This window comes from Danio rerio, chromosome 7 (genome assembly GCF_049306965.1).
Source record: "Danio rerio strain Tuebingen ecotype United States chromosome 7, GRCz12tu, whole genome shotgun sequence".
NCBI lineage: Eukaryota > Metazoa > Chordata > Actinopteri > Cypriniformes > Danionidae > Danio > Danio rerio.
In genome coordinates, this window is record NC_133182.1 from 53,618,847 (window position 1) to 53,639,833 (window position 20,987).

At 35.6% G+C, this 20,987-nt stretch overlaps 1 protein-coding gene across 1 annotated transcript; it reads left to right on the plus strand.

Annotated features, from left to right (window-relative positions):
• Positions 1 to 799: 799 nt before the first annotated feature.
• Positions 800 to 20,117, plus strand: got2b (glutamic-oxaloacetic transaminase 2b, mitochondrial). Its single transcript, NM_199989.1, is given in 10 exon segments — positions 800 to 942; positions 3,251 to 3,407; positions 5,762 to 5,890; positions 12,105 to 12,164; positions 12,556 to 12,717; positions 14,407 to 14,511; positions 14,873 to 15,023; positions 19,194 to 19,359; positions 19,450 to 19,600; positions 19,696 to 20,117. Coding segments are annotated over 10 exon segments (1,287 nt in total). The 5' UTR covers positions 800 to 859; the 3' UTR covers positions 19,819 to 20,117.
• Positions 20,118 to 20,987: the final 870 nt, after the last annotated feature.

Genomic DNA, 20,987 nt, shown 5'->3' on the forward strand with positions numbered 1-20,987 from the left:
ATATTTTCTGTTATTTGTATACAAAAGGTTTGTGGTGGAAGGTATCTAAATTTATAAATGATTAAGTGCTGTTACATTTTCTTATATGTCATTGTTGCTTTTTTGAACTATGATAAGAAGTTGGAAAATGAGGCTGATGCTATTAATCTTTACATTATACTTACCAAGTTTCATATCCATCGTTGTAAATTTAGCAGTCAGAAACCTCTTTTCTTAGTGGTACTTATTGAATTAGAGATTTATAAGTATCATTAAGTAATATGTATTATACTTTTAATATGTATTATTCGTAATATTTTTTTTAGTTAATTAATTATTATTTTATAATTATCTATGGAGTTTTGTACTTTTATATAACTCTAAAAAAATATTTTTCTATAAAAATGTTTTTCGTTTTTTATGTACTCCTCTGCCATTGTTTTGTATATGTCGGTCCATAAAAAAGGTTACAAGTCCTTTATCCTGTTTCCTGCATGCTCTTAATTAAAACAATTAATATAGTGTGTTAAATAATCTAAAAATATATATTTTTGTTGTTGAAACGAAACTTACTTTTTCCATTGTGACTTACATGCCACACAAACAAGTAACGTGCCGTATAACTAAAATAAATACGTCTCTATTATGTATCTTTTTGGAATAAAGAAAATATTCAAAATCGCACGTGTAAATGGGAGATATGTTTTGGTAAAATATTGTAAGGGTAATTTTAATCAATCATTCTGTGCTCATCATCTGCCGCTAGATAGAGCTGTCTCCTGGCTTTTCTCTTCATGAACGCGCACTCTTGCGCGCTGACAGACTCGTGCTCGCTCCCAGTCTGTGCTTCAGCCGACAGCAGCAGCAGCAAGCAGCAGCGATGGCTCTCCTCAAAACCACCAAGTTCATCTCTTCTGTTGGGAGTTTGACTCCTTCGTTGGCTAGCCTACCTATTAGAGCCAGGTATGGGAACCTTAAAATGATCAGTTATTTAGCCTTCTGTAACATTTTATTTAGTAAAAGAACGATGTACGCTGGACTACTTGAAGTAAACATTAACTTTTACACATGCTAAATGTAAATACATTGTTGACGCATTTTCTTCTACCTGAGTAAAACAACGAGTAACGTTATTTGAAGAAACCCACGCCATCAGATTTGAGCTCACGGTCACGCGCGCACACAGTCACATCCGTTCACATGGAGTGCAGTCTGTGAAATGATACACTACATTAGGGCATGTAGCTGTTGTTGGTGCTTGTAACGTTACTATCAACTTAACGTCTTATTATTCTTCCAGTTAATAAATCAGACTGAATAAAATACTGCGTTTTTCCACCATTAGTTAATATTCAGCATCCCCCTGACCTTCATCTTCAAAACGCAACGAATTCATATATTCAAATAATAATATTCAAATAATTTGCAGTGATCGTATATAGATCGTATATAGAGTTGTTTGTAAATTTATGCTTGTCTTTGAAGAGTATTTGATTATTGGTAATATTTTCTGTTCAATCATGTTTGCAAAGCATGAATTATCCTTATTCCTATGAGCGCGTTAGCGTGCTTAACCCTTTTTGAACTCACTGACTCACCGTACATGCAGGTTTCGAGTGCGCTCATTGGGTAAAACAAGCAGGTTGTGCTTTCTGATTGGGCCCGTTGCTTCCGGGAATTTCCGCGAAGAAATCATGGCAGTGTGTGTCCTTTTGTACCGCGTTTGGAGGGCAAACCAGAGCTTATGATGAAAAGAAAATTAATATATTAGTTTTAGTTCACTTTTAAGTTTTTCTGGATGAGAAACGGCCACTTATGTCACACCACATGCCAAACGTCCACGTTCTAAGTTTTAAGGGGCTATAGAGGCACAAGGCCCTTCATTTACACTTTTAAATGGTGATTCAATTCCTGCTACTTACTCATATAAACTCAGCATTTGTACAGCTTGTTGCTTTTTCACGACATTTTAGGGTTTGTAATGTATGCAACTAACGAGCTTCTAAAATGTCATTTCTAAATAACAGCCATATAATAAACACACACACAAACTCACGACCTTTGCAGGAGGTTTTGCAACTTGACTCCAGGAATGACCTTTGACTCCACTGGACTGTTCTTGCTTTCAGATGAACACTTTACTGGCTGACACACAGCAGAACTAACACACTGATGGCACCACACAGGGCATTAGTGCTATTTGTTTCTTGGCACCAATGTAGTGATTGTGTTTTGTTTGTTTGTTTGTCTGGAGTATTAAAATCTGCTTTAATACTGTCGTTTATTTCAATTTCATTACTTTAGATTTCATAAAAAAGTAGACTTTTACAGGGAAACTTTACTGCTCAGCAAGGCTAAAGTGTCTTGAGCGGATGAAAATAATCTGTTTTTAGTGAGCATGTGGAGATGGGAAAGTTTTTTTTATTTTATTTAAATAAGCAATATAAGTGGATTTCTATGAAGTATGAACATTCATTTAAAAACAACAAATTCATTAGAAGTAATTGTATTTTTTACTCATTGACTATTAATTGTATGTCTGATATAGGCATGAGCCGGTTTAAGATTCTGATGGTATGAGAACCTTGGGTAAAATGATCACAGTTTTACAGTATTATGATTACTGCTGTAAACTATATTCTTTATAAATGTCTGGGTAAAAAACTAAACCTTTTTTCCCTTTTGAACACAATATATTTTATTTTTAAGAAACCTTTATAATATTTTGGAGCAGTAAACATGTCAGACTAAATAATTCAAATCAATAATTGAATAGTGTTGTCTTTATTAGTTTTTAAAGCACAGATTCTTGACAATTCAAAACGGCATCTTTAGATATGTTTTCTGCTGGATGTGCTGTTGTCTTAAAACATTTTAAAACATCTTACAAATACCTTAGGAACAGTATGGACTAAAATTTTGGCGGTTTTAATACCTTGATTTATAAACCGCGGTATACCTTGATAGCAGTTATCATCCCATACCTAGTCTAATGTGCTGAAAATGACCTTATGTTGTCGATATTATTTTGTAGAAATATAATATTTCTCACACCCTGTTGTGAGTTAAATTTGTTATTATATAATTATGGAAAATTAATTATGGATAATTTAAAAATAATCCACTCTTTCAATCAAAAATGTTGAAATTGTTTATCATAGACCAGAGGTGTCCAAACTTATTTTTAGCAGCATTATTTTTTGTTGAAAATAGAATTAATATCTGTCCTCTTATGCTGTACTATGTTTTTTCCCCTCTCTATTATATAAAGCTCATGGTGGACTGAGGTGCAGATGGGACCCCCTGATCCCATCCTGGGGGTGACTGAGGCCTTCAAACGGGACACAAACTCAAAGAAAATGAACCTTGGTGTGGGGGCATACAGGGATGACAATGGCAAGCCATACGTTCTCAACTGTGTCCGCAAGGTATGTGTCTTCTGTGCCACCACACAGCTGAGCATTTGAGAGGGCGTCCAAGTTTTAGCACAGTGTTATCTGCTTTTTACCCTGAAAAATATGTGAAAAAAAGATGGTTAATAAATAGGGATGTCCCGATCGGATATTGATATCGTAAATTCGTCCGATATCAGTCCAAAAAACTATATCGACTGCGTTAAAAACCTCCCATATAAGCAGTCTGATACTCTCTAAACTCCGTTACAGCTATTCCATCCAGCAGCGTCTAGAGCCAACGTGCAAAGCCCACGTGATCACAACACTGCTTGCTAGCAAAGTCTCTAAGATTTAACGTGCTCTTCACACTAAGTTATGTTGTATTACGATAGAAATCTATTGTGACGGTAGCACACGCTGACGCTGTCAACAACGGTACTTCTCTAACGTTACTGGTTTATTTACTTCACGTCAAGCGATCTTTACATTGTTTTGCATAAGGCTGCTAAGCAACATAAGGCACATAATGGCGACGTAGCCCACATCGTGCGAGCCTCAATTCGGTCATGGCATATCGTGGTTCATCCAGTGTGATACCTAATTCATCACCAGCGCTTCCCACACATAAGACTTTATCTCAGCGGCCCGGTTCTGTGTGCATGAGAAAAGTCTCTGCCACAGACTCGCGGGCTCTGCTGCTGCAGCAGACCCACAGAGACGCGCTGGACACCTGCTCCGACTTTAGCTTTGAGAACAGCGCGAGGACACGCGGAAAAAAAACCTACGATACATTATCTTTTTCCTGGACATGTCCTTTATTTGGGACTCAAATTGCATTCAGCCAAGATTTCTAAATCGCCGAACATGTCCCGGATTCTGCTTTCTTTAGCTGCATTTCTTCAATATTTTATACGCAAACTTTCAATCTCAATCTTTCAGCAGCACCAAGACTAGAGAGGGAGCAGATTTGACCTGTCAGTCGTGCACATGGATAATAGGATTGAAATGGTGGATTTATTATTCTTTATTAAATTTTTTTACTTGAACACTCTGAAAGGAACAGTGTCATGTAAAATGCTAAACATTTTTGTTGTTTTCATTGTCTGTTAAATAAGAATAAGAAATCATTCTGTTGCTGAGGGCCATAACAGTTTAAAAGAAAGAATGGTATTACTTTTGGGGCAGAAGGAAAATTTTATTAGAGACATTCCCATGTTTAACTCTTCTTTTAAAAGCCCAGAAAGATAAAGTGCTCTGATAAACAGTGTCAGCTTTGCACATCAAGCAGTTGTCTGTCTTTACATTGTCTAATTTTCACATGTGGGCAGTAGGGTGGAATCTATGCAAATATAATGAATTTTGATAAATAAAATTATTCTTAAAAGTCACATTATTTCAAGTGCTGTGGAGAAAAGGTGTGTTTCAATCCAGCCTCTGCAAGTATTTTTATGTGAAATATAATATGTGCAATATATATTATAAAATTAATAATGTTTGGGAACATTGATACAGCCATAATCTTCTTATGATACAAACACAGATGAAATAGCTCTGATCATGTAAATGTTTGTATTAACCATACTGCACAATTTTATTAACAATAACTTATTTCTGCTGCCCAGTGTGAAAGCTATTTTTCAGCTCAACTGGATCAAAAAATCATCAAAAAGCTGTGTGAAATTGAAATTTTGGACACTGAACCTTTAGCTGTTGTTCAATTAACCATATTTTTTTCTGATGTTCCTGCTCTCAGCAGTTTCTACTCTTTGCTCATGGTAAAAAAAATGAATAACTGAAGTGACCTTTAATTCGCATTTTGCCCTTTAAAAATGTATTTTTGTTTATTCAATTAAGATATTTTTCAGGGACTTAATTTTTATTCTTTAATTCTTTTTATATATTCTTATGTAAAAGTTCACATTTATGCAACCAATAATTAATAAACTGGTTGTTTTTTCCATGCTTACTGTTGCTGACTTGTTCTCAGTTTGATCTAGCCGTTCATACATTCGACTCAACAAAATAGGTAAAAGTATAGTATTCATAATTTGTGCTGATATCGGATTTATATCGGTATCGGTATTGGACTGATGGCTGCAATATCGGTATCGTATCGGAAGTTAAAATGTTGTATCGGGACATCCCTATTAATAAACATATGTTTGTATGCACATATGTTTTTTGCTGTGTGTGTGCCCGAGCGTGTGTGTGTTGACATGTGCTTTTGGTTTTCTCCATTTCTGCAAAGTCACAGTGAGTTCAGTGATTTGAGGGGCTGACACCCTTAATGCAGTGTCCACCAATCACATTGTGGAAACGTTTCAAAAATGTTTTATTCCTGAACAAATTAAGTGAAACATTAATGTATGACTTTTTTTTTTGTTTAGGCTGAGTCTCTGATTGCCTCTAAGGCGCTGGATAAAGAGTATCTAGGCATTGTGGGTCTGGGGGATTTCAATAAGGCTTGTGCTGAGCTTGCACTGGGGCAGGACAGTGATGTTCTCAAAAGCAAGAGGGTGAGTATTTCAGTTCATCAACTCTTTCTGTCTCCTCTCTCCAGTGTGTGCTGTTCTTGCATTTAACTTCACAATAAGGCTGCAAAGTTATTGTTATTGTGATAATAGTATATACAATATACGCATCACGGACATGACAGTATGCAATTATTTATTTTAGGGCTGCATGATATTGGAAAAATCTGTTTTTAAATTTTTTTTTTCTGCCATTTAAATTTTGCGATATGAATATAGTTTTACAAGACAGTTTAAATAGCACTGTTTTTCTGACTATTTTGCGAAGTAAAATAGTATTCAGATACAGAAATTGAATAATCACAATGCAAAACAAAATTCTTACCTTATTTTGCTCTCTTCCCTTATTTCTAGTCGAAATATCAAAATTTCCCAATCGAGTAAAAATATTGCTTTGGTTTTACCTTTTGAAGAAATGTCAAAATTAGGATATTTTCCTTAAAACATGCTAAATTATCTGACAATGGAGTAATTAAATCTTATTTTCAGTTTGAAAAATATTTGGGCTAGAAACAAAGCAAAAAATGTTTGCATTAATCATGTAGAAATAATTAAATACATTTAATTTTTGTGACACTGCCAAACATCATACTTTTTTGTGCCCAAATGTTCAAAACTCTTGAAATGCTCAGTCATGGGCCTTAAAACACATGCAAATTATGAACCTATACTACATTATGGTTAGGGTTAGCAGTGACTTGACAAATCGCATGTATTCTTTAGCTTCTGATCAACAAGTTCTTAAACTTCAGGGGGTGTTTAGACAATTTTCAATCTGGTTTCAGAGCACATCACAGTACAGAGAGCGCTCTTATAAAGATAATCAATGATATACGCCTAAATACAGATTCAGGTAAAATAACAGTGCTGATATTGCTCGATCTCAGTGCTGCATTTGACACTGTCGATCACAGCATACTTCTGGATAGGCTGGAAAACTGGGTTGGGCTGTCTGGCACGGTCCTCAAATGGTTCAGATCTTACCTTGAAGGGAGAGGTTACTATGTCAGTATAGGTGATCATAAGTCGAGGTGGACACCCATGACGTGTAAAGTCCCACAAGGCTCGATTCTGGCACGTCTCCTGTTTAACCTTTACATGCTCCCTCTGAGCCAAATAATGAGAAAGAACCAAATCTCCTACCACAGCTATGCTAATGACACTCAGATCTACCTAGCCTTACTGCCTAATGACTACAGCCCCATTGACACCCTCTACCAGTGCATTGATGAAATTAACAATTGGATGTGCCAAAATTTTCTTCAGTTAAACAAAGAGAAAACTTAAGTCATTGCATTTGGGAAAAGAGACGAGGTTCTCAAGGTTAATGCGTACCTTGGCTCTAAAGGTCAAACAACAAAAAATAAGGTCAAGAATCTTGGTGTGACTCTGGAGACAGATCTGAGTTTCAATAGTCATGTCAAAGCAGTCAGTAAATCAGCATACTATCATCTCAAAAATATTGCAAGAATTAGATGCTTTGTTTCCAGTGAAGACTTAGAGAAACTTGTTCATGCTTTTATCAGCAGCAGGGTGGATTACTGTAATGGACTCCTCACTGGCCTTCCCAAAAAGACAGTCAGACAGTTACAGCTCATCCAGAACGCTGCGGCCAGAATTCTGACCAGAAGCAGGAAATCAGAGCATATCACACCTGTCCTCAGGTCTCTACACTGGCTGCCAGTTACGTTCAGAATAGATTTTAAAGTATTATTACTAGTCTATAAATCACTAAATGGCCTAAGACCTCAATACATTACAGATATGCTCACTAAATACAAACCCAACAGATCACTCAGATCTGTAGGATCATATAAACTAGAAATTCCAAGGGTTCAGTCAAAGCAGGGTGAATCTGCCTTCAGCCACTATGCCCCTCACTGCTGGAATCAGCTTCTAGAAATGATCAGATGTGCTCCAACATTAGGCACATTCAAATCAAGACTGAAAACACATCTGTTTAGCTGTGCCTTTACTGTATGAGCACTGTGCTGCGTCCGACAGATCGCACTATTATGTTTTTTTATTTTCTTTTTCATTCTTTTATAGCCTATTTTAACTCATTTTAATGTGTTTTTATCTGTTTTAAATAATTTTTATTGTCTGCATTGTTCCTAAACTTGTCTTTTTTATTCCTGTTTATGTAAAGCACTTTGAATTGCCACTGTGTATGAAATGTGCTATATAAATAAACTTGCCTTGCCTTGATCAATTAGATTTTTAGACTCAACATTACATATCTTGCGATGTGACTATTGCAGATGTGCACATTGCGATATTGATGCTGAAATTATATATTGTGCATTTTATTTTATACATCGTTTGTTTATCCAAATTTGACCAATCAGATGGGACCTTACTATCTTTATCCCCACTTCCTCAGTAGTTGTGTTCAAAAGGTGTACCCAGAGCTAAAATATAAATACTAATCAGGGAGTTGAGAGAGGAGAGGAAAATGACAGCAGCCAATCAGAAATGAGAATATCTGCTGAGGTTTTCACTCATTCATTTGTGTTTTAAAGACTAAAGCCCTGGGGCCCGTTTCAGAAAGGAGGTTAAGTGAAAACTCACAGTATTTTAACCCTGAATTGAGAGAAACTCTGGGTTTTCCGTTTTAAAATGGCAGGTTTGTTAAACTTGGGAAAGCAGGGTAAGTCGAGCCTGTTTCTGAAAGAGAGGTAACTTTAACTCAGAGTCAGTTACTGTGGTAACTTATTCTGTGAACCTAACCTGGTCAGGAGTAGGTTGTATTCTCTAAACTCTGAGTTTCTGTCGGTCTCCTCGCCTTTTTTTAAAGATGAAACTTCTCGCCTTAGCCTAACATTTCCACCCACTTATTCTTATGCTCATTTTGGAGATGCACATAAAAACGAAACGTCATGATGCACATAACTTTTGAAAATACGCATAAAAACACATGTATAACTGAGTACATAAACTTTTATTTGATAGAATAGATGCGCCTAAACTACGATGGAAACTCTTTTACTGAACAAATTTCAGTATGTGCATTAAAAAAATGTTTGTTATAATAGATCATATGATGATGAAAATGTGTGTGAATGGACAAACCAGCAGGCAAAGCACACTGTAACACATCTTAAATGTTGTTTTAATCATTCATTCTAAAACGTCTTAACTGTTTCAGTATTAATGTTATTACATTATTAATGACCTCTAAAGCATCTTGAGCATGTTAAGAGCATCTGTCCTCCGCGTCACATGCCTTCAAACGCCCCCTCGCGTTCATTGTGTGTCAGCATAGTCTTCTAAGGCGCAAGTCATTTATTAAGTAAAGAAAAGATTCATGCAGCTTCTTCTACCGCAGTAAATTCTGTTTTTACTGTTGATTTTTTGCGCCCGTTTAATCAGGAAGTGACGATTTTGTTCTCTTTGACTCGTTGGATGGAAATGCTGCTTTATTCGCACATCTTTTATGCAATATTCTAGTTTTGCTCATAAATTTAATTAACATATTTGGATGAAAACATAGCTAATGCCTACATGTCAGTCCCACAAAGAACAAAGTCACGTATGAGAATGGCTTGTCCTTTTTTAATAAATAATTGGCTTAAATTCACTGACCTTCAACAGGGACATGTACTGTAACTAGAGTAATGGGATTTTTATTCTTTCTAAAAACAATTTTTTAGTACTGCTTACATTTCTAAATATCAACCTCTATCACTGAATCAATAAAAAAGGTAGACACACAAGTGCACTTTTAAATCTATTAAAACTGATCAACTTGTATAAAAGTAAGAACGTTTGTAAAATTTTATAAACGTCACACAAAACATTATATTTACATACTTTAAAAGTAAAATTACGCATTGACTTGAGCTGTTTTCCAACGCTAACAGTCTCTGTTTCACTGATGCAGTGATGTTGCTTTTTGAAATATTTGGTCATATTTGTTATCACTTTGCATGAGCACATCAAGTTCAGCTGGAGAAAGAAATGGTGACTCGTAATAACTTCGCTCCATTGATAATGCCTTTTTATAGTCAAAGTGTGCGCGCTTAACTCTTGAGTTGGTCTACTCAAAGTTGATTGACCTAACTCAGATCCGCTATCCTGAAACTGAAAACTCTGAGTTTTTAATCTCTCGGTAAGTCAACTTAGAGTTCAAATTAAAACTCCGAGTTGGTTGAACCTCCTTACTGAAACAGGCCTCTGCTCACACTGAGATTTCAGCCAATATTTTGTCATCTGGGACAAATTTGGGAAATCCTAAAAGATTCCTGGAATCCTAGGCTAATATCTGTGATCTTTGATCATTGGTTTGACATTTACAGACAGCCACTTATAGCTGGTTTTATAATAGAGACGCGCTGTGTGCAAAATTGCCACTACAGTTTGTTTACGTTTGCTGTGAGGAATCAACACGGGATAGTGGAAGTGCCACAGGTGGATGACATCAAATTTCGGGGGGCGTTTTCTTCCGTGTTTGGTGTGTCTTCATTGTCGTTTAGTCTGACATTTTGACAGCTGAGATCTTGTAGCGTGACATGGGAGCCATATTCGTGCAGTCTGACATGTTACAATTGTTCAGGATTATGAAAAAATCACACAGTGACCCGGCCCTAACTTGTTTGCACTTTGACACAGTTTTTTAGTCTGAATTAGATCTGAAAAATATATTTGACCTGTTCTGTTTATTTTAATATTATTAAATAGATAAATGGGATGTCACGGTGGCGCAGTGGGTAGCACAATCACCTCACAGCAAGAAGATTGCTAGTTTGAGCCTCGGCTGGGTCAGTTGGCGTTTCTGTTTGGAGTTTGCATGTTCTCCCCATATTCGTGTGGGTTTCTTCCGCGTGCGCCGGTTTTCCCCACAAGTCCAAAGACATGCGGTATAATTGTCCATTGTGTGTATGGGTGTTTTCCAGTGATGGGTTGCAGCTGGAAGGGCTCATTCCGCTGTGGTGACCCCAGATTAATAAGGGACTAAGCCGAAAAGAAAATGAATAAATAAATAAATAAATAAATAAATGATGTATAAACATGGCTAATAAAGATGGCTCTTTCTAGGGAAATGTTATATTGTAAGAACTGTCGTTATCGCAATACTCAGAAACAGTATTGTATATTGCATGGTTTTCCAAACTTGAGCAGCCCTACTTTACAATTTTATGTTGTTTATAATGTCTATTTAGTGTAACTCTTATATCCAGGGCCTAAAATGAATACACAACAAGCACCAAATGAAAGTAAACTTACTGTTGGCTAGTATATGAAACAGTGTTACTCAGCTGTTGGTCTTTTTATATAATATGTAACAATGCCTGTAAAAGTGATTGTAATTAAGCGTAATAGACCCTTTTCACATTTCCAGCTTTCTCTCAGTAGCGGAAGTCATCATAGTTGGGTAAACTTAAAGGGCAGTGAATGGGAGAGTAAAACAAACAACTATTTTTACAATCCTTATAATAAAAGAAAAACTCCACAATGGTGTTATCAAGACTTTCAGAAAAAGGAAAAAAAATAGCGTGAGACTGAAAACGTCAGCTAGAGGGGAGAATAACGTCAAATATCCTCTCAGCCCTATAGATGATGCATTAGAAACACCTCACATAAGCGGTAATTCATTTTTTGTAATGTGACACAAAGATGATATAATACAGGGGTGGCCAACCCTGTTCCTGGAGAGCCACCTTCCTGCAGATTTCAGTTGCTACCCATATCAAACACACCTGAACCAATTAATTAGGACCTGAACACCACGTGATAATTACAGGCAGGTGTGTTTGATATGGATTGCAACTGAAATCTGCAGGAAGGTGGCTCTCCAGGAACAGGGTTGGCCACCCCTGATATAATACATACATGAATGCATTTACATGTGCATACGATTTTTAAAAAAAAATCTAAATATTAAAAAAATGTAAAGGATTTCAGATTATGATGTCCTCAAACTGTTCAAAAACACCCGTTCTTCTCTTTGGACAAGTTTGAAAATTCTCTGATCAACCCTAAATGTTGACTGCTGTATATATGCATGTATAATATTTTTAAAATTAATTTTATTCATTAAATTCATTATAGCATTTGTATAGTTATACTCGATTTGCTATAGTATTTGTATTATATCTTGGTTTTAATAAGAACAATAATAGTAACTAATACAATAAATGTAATTTGTTGTGTTTTAATTTGCCTGTTTAAAGTCAGTTTTCTTTTGTCTGTTTCTTAGAGCATTACTGTCCAGACAATCTCAGGCACTGGTTCTTTGAGGGTTGGAGCCAATTTCCTGGTGTGTATTTCATTCCCTCTGTCCATAATGTGATTTGTAGAAACATTTGTGTTACTAATCTCCATATTCAAGAGGTGAAGGAACAAATTATCACGCTCCTCTTACAATGACACATTCACACTGAACTGACAAACGCAAGTTATCGCCAGATTACAGTATGTTATTTCTCAGACATTCCATGCCCAGACGAGCACAGATTCAACATGTCCAATCAGTAATAACAAGTTCCTGCAGACAGCAACACTTATTTGACAAAACCAACAACGTGTTTGATGGCATCTGTCAGCGCACTGTGAATTAGCCCCAAGACAAAACAAAAACGTAGCACTTGTATGTTGTGTGAATGTTTGTTTGTGGTATTACAGCTTCTTCTTGCTTTTTATCCATTTAGTCACGCTTCCACACAGTTGCGAGGGATGTGTACTTGCCGAAGCCATCCTGGGGAAATCACACACCTATTTTCCGTGATGCTGGTATGCAACTGAAAGCGTACCGCTACTATGATCCTGCTACTTGTGGCTTTGACTTCACTGGAGCGCTTGATGACATCTCTGTGAGTCCGCACCACTCAATATCCCTGTTTCATTCTATCAACTAGGGCTGCATGATATTGGAAAAATCTGGCATTGCAATATTTTATTTTGCTAAGATTTAAATTGCGATATGAATACAATTTCGGCAGACGACTTGAATAGCTCTATTTATCTTTGATTGGTATTATCTTGTAGAGCAGTGAATCAAATAAATAAAAAAATAAGATAGAGCAAAGATAAAAGTGAAACAAGAAGTTGGGGTGCACCGATATAGATTTTTGGGCTGATATCTATAACCAGTAACTATTAAGATTTGGTAGCCAGTAACCGATATACTGTAGCCGATAAATAAATATAAAATAGAAATAAATATTTTAACATGTTATATTATTATACAGTAAACAACTGATTTCATTTCTTCATAAAAGTTTGATCTGATCGTTTGAACTGAATAGTCTACGCAGAGCAAAAATCAATCATTTCAAAATTCCTAGGTGATTATATTGACCTATGTTTACGATTTAACATAAACAGCATGCCAAAAATAAATGATTTTCTTTTCCTTGCACAGCAAATTAAGATTCAACTTGACCGTTGCATAATAAGGAATAGGTTAAATAACAAAATTGGATTTGACAAACCAGTAAAACTGAAGTAAACTCCATTACAGTGCACTGGACAAGTCTAAACAAGTTCTGCCCATGCATGCACAAGGCGGGCAGATCTTTACAATTATGTAATCTATCGGCTTAACGATATCGGCCTACTTTGATATTGGACCGATAACATTAATAATACCATTTATTGGTTTATAACATTATGGCTGCCGATATATTTTGCATCCCGGATGAGAAGTCAGATATTCAGGTACAGTAATACGATACGATATTATCATGATATTTTGCTCCCGATATTGATAGATCACGATATCAGCGATTATATCACAAGAAAACCATCCACAATAAATCATGATATTTGTAAATGAATAGGGGAAAAACGCATCAAAGTTATAAGATGCATTTCTCTTATTAACAGCACATGTATTTTTTAGAGTTGCAACATTGACATGTATTCGATCCACCATTATGAGAAGTGCCAACCTCAGGCATATCGCTATTTTTTTAATTGGCCCTATTATTGAATAATCAAATGTAATGTAAAATGTAAACACTGTACATTCTTCATTGCTGATCAACAATAATAATTCCAACTCCACATTACAGATGCTGTGATGTGACTTGCTAATGCACACATTGCGATATTAATGCTGAAATGATATATTGTGCAGCCCTACTTGTAACTTTTGGATAATTGTGGAGTCTTTTTTGTACTTTTGTTCAATATAGATACAATAAAAAGATCATTTCCTGCTGCAAATTATTTTTACTTTAAAGAAATACTGTTTCTGGTTTCTTTTTATTCTGTAAAAGCCTGTCATGGTTTTCACTAAATTCTCAAATAATGAGAGGGTTATTTACTTTAATTTTTCTTTTCTTTTTTTTTTGTATGTTTTAACAAATAAACACAGATTTTGTAAATAAAAACACAAATGCTTGCTGACTTCAGGTCCTGACTTTTGATCTATTTTTCACCTTTTGCTTAATTCTCATCTGACATAATTAGTCTACTATGAATCTGATGTAATAATTGTTTATTAAGAATGTTATAATTATGTCAATGTTTAATGTTTTTTTTTTTTTTACATTCAGAAAATTCCACAGAATAGTGTAATCCTGCTCCATGCTTGTGCTCATAACCCCACTGGTGTTGACCCACGACCAGAGCAGTGGAAGGAGCTGTCAGCCGTCATTAAGGTATGTGCAGGTATTGTTTAAAGTATATTTTAGATTCTTATTTAACACATTTACTTGATTTTTGTTTTATTGTAAAAAAAAAATTAAGTGTAGATGTGCAACAGAATTATGTTTGTTTTTTATTATTTATATTTTTTTTGTATTTTGTAAACCAACAATGCTGTGTGTGTACACCAATGTTTAAAACAGTCATTCTTTAACACAGTGAAAACATGGTCAACCATCCTTCTTATCACTTTTTACTTTAGAGAGGAACTTTTTATAAAGTATGGCAAAAAGTTATTATATTTGTTTAAATTCTGCATGAGTATGACACTGGCCTGGCTTTGCGTCACTGTCTTGTTCTCCACTGTTTCTGCAGGAGAGGAAACTTCTGCCGTTCTTTGACATGGCCTACCAGGGCTTTGCTAGTGGAGACATTGATCGGGATGCCTGGGCTGTGAGATACTTCATCGAGCAGGGCCACAACATTCTCCTGTCACAGTCTTTTGCCAAGAACATGGGTCTCTATGGTGAGTATGCTGTTTTTTATCAGAGGCTGCATTTACACTTGTTCTTTACCATTAATATCCAGCAAATATTGGAATCTGATGAATGCATTGCAGTTATGAATACATTTTTCCACATTATACACACTAGACCAGTGGTTCCCAAAGTGGGGGTCACGGGACAAATACAGGGGTTCGCTATTAAAAAATAGTAGTTTTAATAGTAAAAAGCAACGACATGCAAATGGAAAGCCATCAGCCTTTCAATAATGTTTTTCATAGGATCCTGTTTATGTTAGATTAACAACACAGCAATTGCGTCAGCTGCAGCAGATTAAAGATGTAGCACCAATGTTAAACTTTCTGACACCTTTATGGCTATCAGATACATTAAAAACAAATACAGGCCACATCTAAACATTGAGGATGATCTCGGAGTGGCGAGAATAGACTTGTGCTGAAAACATTGTGTCCACCAGTCTCTTTAGCTGAGGTTAATAATAAATTAAACGTTAATAAATGACCATAAAATTGTTATGGTTGTTTGACTTGCACTTTTGTCTCGTCAATATGCTCGTGTTTATATTGGCCTATTGTTGTGTGCGCAACAGTTGTATACTTAAAACCACCTCCGAGGAATTTGGGGGTCGCAAGTATCAGTCACACTTATTTTGTGTTTTTATTGATAACGGTTGGATTCTGACTTGCAGTTAGTTACCTCTGATTGATATTTCAACAAATTATGTTCAAAGTCAAACTATAGATAAAATGGGGAGAATGAAAGTCTCCAAATGGAACTGTGTTCTTTACCATTCACATCACCCTGGCTTAGGGCTGGGCGATTTTTTCCGATTAATTCGAATTTACGTTTTAAGAAGATTTAATTTTGAATCAAATCGAGAAATCGCGATTTTGAAAAAAAATATATTTAATACATTATAATGGCACCAATGCATTTTGGTTCACTCTCTGTTTGAAGCAGGAAGCACATCAGAAGCGCCTCTCGGCGACGTGCCACACAGCACCACGCCATGGATTTTAGAATTCTAAACAGGTTTCTATACACACACTGGCGCCGCCCAGCCACGATTCACAAAGCAGTTCATATTTCAGCCGGCACACAGAGCACCATCTGATTAGTTTTATGTTAAATATCATGCGAATGTGCGCGTTTGGTGTGTGATAGTTTAACTGCCTGTTAAAGCGTGAAGTCATGTAGGATTTTACTTGTTGCACTTCTGTGTGGATTGTCAATACATTTCCTCATCAAGTCGATAAACTCGATCTCAACATGTATGAAGGACGTAAAAGCCTGCCATGTGAAAAAACGCGCCGATCTTTTGGTTTGAACACGAGCAGAGGTGAGGGTCTGTAGCAGTGAAAATGAAAGTACCCGCCTCCATGACGTCATTTAGCGGACCTAGTTAAAAACCAGACAGATCAGGCGGCATAATACAGAGAGTGGAGCAAAGCGCATGAAATGATTGGTATTTAAAAGGGGGGAAAAGAAAAATAGATTAAATATATTATTTTATATTAGACAAACATCTGGTGCTTGTATTTGCTCCTGCTATACGTGCACAACTTCACACATTGGGTTCAATTAGGCTTTACAGTTTCCATGTTCAGTCCTTTTTCTTCCACTGTATCTTTTTAAGAAAAAGGCAGCAGCTTTACAACCTGTCATTCAATCGGAAGACAAAGTCAAAGCCGAGCTGACAGCCAAACTTTTCTAGGCTCAGCAAAACTTGCAAAAATCCCTCTGTATTCTTGCAAGTGCAATATTTACACATATTTCTTATTCAAATCTTCAGCAACGCTATTTAACTTGTGAATTTGTTTTACATTTATTTACACCTTGTCCGATTTTTGTATGACATGGCCATTTAAAAATACAATGTTTCTTAACCAGATGGTTTAAGTTACTTTTAAACAGAATGTTACTTCAGTCATGTTGTTGTAATGTTTTGAAAAGACTTGTAACACAATAAAAAAAAAAAAAACTTTATAAAAAACCTAGATTTATTTATTTTTTTTGCTAAATTGCCCAGCCCTACCCTGGCTACATTGTTTCTATATATTAACATTAAAATAAAAATATGATAAAAAGCTTTTTTAAATGTTGATATTAACAAAACTGCCTCTTTCTGTTTTGTTGAACAATATAAAATATGGCTTACTGTGTGGTTTTGCCAACATGTGCTTTAATGTACACTACTGGTCCAAAGTTTGGGGTCAGGATGATTATTAAATGTTTTAAAATAAGCTTCTCCTTCTCACTAAAGCTGCATTTATTTAATCAAATATAAAGTTCAAATTGTAAAATTGTGAAATGTTATTGCAGTATAAAATAACAGTAGTTGATCATTTAGTTTATTCATTTATTCCAGTGATTTAAAAGATGGATTTTCAGCTTCATTACTCTGGTCGTCAGAGTCGCATGATCCTTCAGAAATCACTCTAATATTAATTATGATTGTTATTATTATTAATAAAAGTAATAATGACTGGAGTAATAATTTCATTTGAAACTACATACAATAAAAATAAATATATTTGATTAATAAATATTTAACTATTTAACCTTTTTTACGTGTAATAAATGATAAATAGAATAATTTTCTGTAAAAAAAAAGAAACATAAAAAAAGACTCCAAATCATTGACTGTTAGCGTATATGCATACAATAAAGATTATCAGAGGAAATGCATGGTGGATTATGCTTACACAGTATTAGAATAAATGCAAGCAATTAGTCAAAAGTGCAAATTCAGCAGTGTTGGGGAAAGTTACCTTAGAAAGTAATGTATTACAGTATTGAGTTATTCACTTAAAAAGTAACTAGTTGCTTTACTTGGTTACTTTTTATGGTAACTAATGTTACATTACTTTTGAGTTACTTTTTCATACCCGGCTTGATCTTTCAGGAGCTCTGCATTTAATAGTATAATGTAAAACCTTTGTTTACTTAAAAAAAAAAAAAAAAAAAACATAAAAAAATGAATAGAATAATGTTACCCAGAGTTCCACGTGCCATTGATCCAGTTTAATGAAAGTTTAAAGCAATGTGTTTGCTACTCTTGTACTTTTTGTCTTACTAGTTACATAAGATGACTGTCCATTGAGACAATCCCCTTTTTCTTTTCCTTGATGAATTCAGAATAATGAAAATATTTCCACTGCAGAAATGTTAGGCTCTGCCTTCTTTATTTCTGTCTGTTCCTGTGGATAGCACAATCTCTCACTGAGTGCGAGATAAATTTTTAATTCAGCACTTTTTTTTAAAGCTCATTAATTAAACTAAAAAGTAACTCACATTACAATGTTTAAAAAGTAGCTCAAATATTACTACAATTTTTTTTAAAGTAATGCATTACTTGTTGCTTAGAAAAGTAAAATTATTGTGTAACTCGCGATGCATGTAATGCGTTACCCCAACACTGAAATTCAGTGTATGTGGTGGTTACATAAATGAATATAATAACTTATCTTTGCACTCAGCCGAAACATATTACTTAAGAACAAGTAACAGATTCAAAAGACCAAAGAGTGGTTAAACATACACAAGATGAATTGCAAATCACATTTAACAACTTGATGAGATGAGATGAGATTAGATGAGATTTAGCAACTTCTTGATGGACTGTCTGACGTAGCGCTGCTCTCAGCTGGGCAGATGTGTGCAGATCCAGGCTGCTGATAGCCTGGAGCTCAGATGACTGATTACACTGAAGCAACTTCGCCACATGCCAGAATGAGTGTAGGGTCATCATGTGAATTGTTTTTTTTTTTTTTTCATTAAGTCCAACATTTTCAGCAGTATAGTGTGGATTGAGAGCTTTTCAGAAACGCAAGACGAAACTCCAATGGAACTTTTTTTGTTCTAAAATGCCTTTGCAAAACCAAAACGCATCAGTGTAAATGGGGCCTCAGATATTACTCTTACGCCTGGCATTTTGCGATTTGGTGGGCACGATCACATTAGCACCCTTTGATTAGTCATGAGGCAATAAATGTCTGTAAAAACCCTCACTGTGTGCCTTTAGGATTATTAAAGAGTTGATTTAATTGATTTGTGATTGATGATCCAGAAGCCAGAAGAACATTGCAATACTGTAGAAATCAAATAACAAAGCCTGGACCAGAAGTGCTGGAAGATCCTGATCGTACCTGATGGAGCTGTGTTTGTTGCAGGTGAGCGTGTTGGAGGATTCACAGTGGTGTGTGGAGATGCTGAAGAGGCTAAAAGAGTCGAGTCTCAGCTTAAGATTCTGATTTGCCCCATTTACTCCAACCCTCCCATGAATGGTGCCCGCATCGCCTCCACGATCCTCACTACACCAGAGCTGCGTTCTACATGGTGCGATGAACATGCTTGAATGCTGCTTTTACCATTTTCTTTATGACATCCATATAACGTGTATAAATATACTAAAATTATTGTGTGTAGGCTGGAGGAGGTGAAGGGAATGGCAGACCGTATCATTAGAATGAGAGAAATGCTGGTGACTAATCTGAAGAAGGAGGGCTCCACTCACAACTGGCAACACGTGACTGACCAAATCGGCATGTTCTGCTTTACTGGACTCAAACCTGAGCAGGTACAAGTCTTGACGTACTCAAGGAAAACTGAAGTATTTATTATAGTGTTTAATTTATTTGACGCAAGCTTTAATATGATGATATTGTTTTTCAGGTGGAGCGTCTGACAAAGGACTTCTCTGTTTACATGACTAAAGATGGCCGTATCAGCGTTGCCGGCGTGACCTCTGGAAATGTTGAATACCTCGCACATGCCATTCACCAGGTCACCAAGTAGACCAAATTTGCTATGATGGAAGATTTAACTTCTAGACCTGCTTAGTCCACCCCAATATTCCTCTTTGGACTCAGATCTCGGCTTCACTTCATTTGGCTGTTTCACTAGGTCAACGTGGATCCCTAACATGGATGCTTTCAGGGTGTCTAACGGGAGTCGTCTCGCAGGCTATCCTGTGGTTCAGTGACTAATAAGCACACTTCAGAACATTTTTCATCCTGTTAAACTCTGTATGAACTTTATTTATTGTGTGAGTGAAGTAAAATGAGCAACAGTAATAAACAGTATTGTGTCCATTTCGTGATGTTGTCTGTGATTTTTCATTGTTGGTTACAGAATAAAGTGCACACTTTGTATACCACAAATACCTTATTACCTCACCTATTAATAGTCTTTATTTACATCCACTAATTTTTCTTTGGCTCAGTCCCTTTATCAATCTGGGGACGCCACAGCAGAATGAAAAGCCAACTTATCCAGCATATGTTTTACACTGTTGATGCCCTTCCACCCAACACTGGGAAACACCCATAAGCTAACATTCACACACGCACTACAGACAATTTAGCTTACCCAACTGACCTATAGCACATGTGTTTGGACTGGGGGAAACTGGAGCACCCAGAGGAAACCCACACGAACACGAAAACAGTGACTTGTCGCCCTCTTTATTTACTGTACAATTGAAATCAAAATTATTAGCCTTCCTTTCCTGTGAATTTTTTTCCCCAAAATATTTCCCAAATGATGTTTTAACAGATTCAGAATTTCCTATAATATTTTTTTCTTCTGGAGAAAGTCTGTTTTTTTTCAGCTAGAATAAAAGCAGTTTTTAATTTTTATTTTATTTTTATTTTTTTATTTGAACCATTTTAAGCTTAATTTAAGCTGAAAAAGCACTTTAACTGAATAATAGTATCTTGATAAATATATCTATTTACAATTATGTACTGCCCCATAAAATATAACTAATAAATAATTCTGCCTTCGACTGTAAATCAGACCAGTATCAAAGTATAACATGTTGATGTTATCTCTTAGATAATTGAAAAAAGCTTTTAAGAAACTATGTCTATTGAAAAGAATTTAAATTTAAGATGTATTTGTATTATTTTAGAAACAACAACAAGTCCATAAATATAGTAAAACCCCTTTTTCAAACCAACACA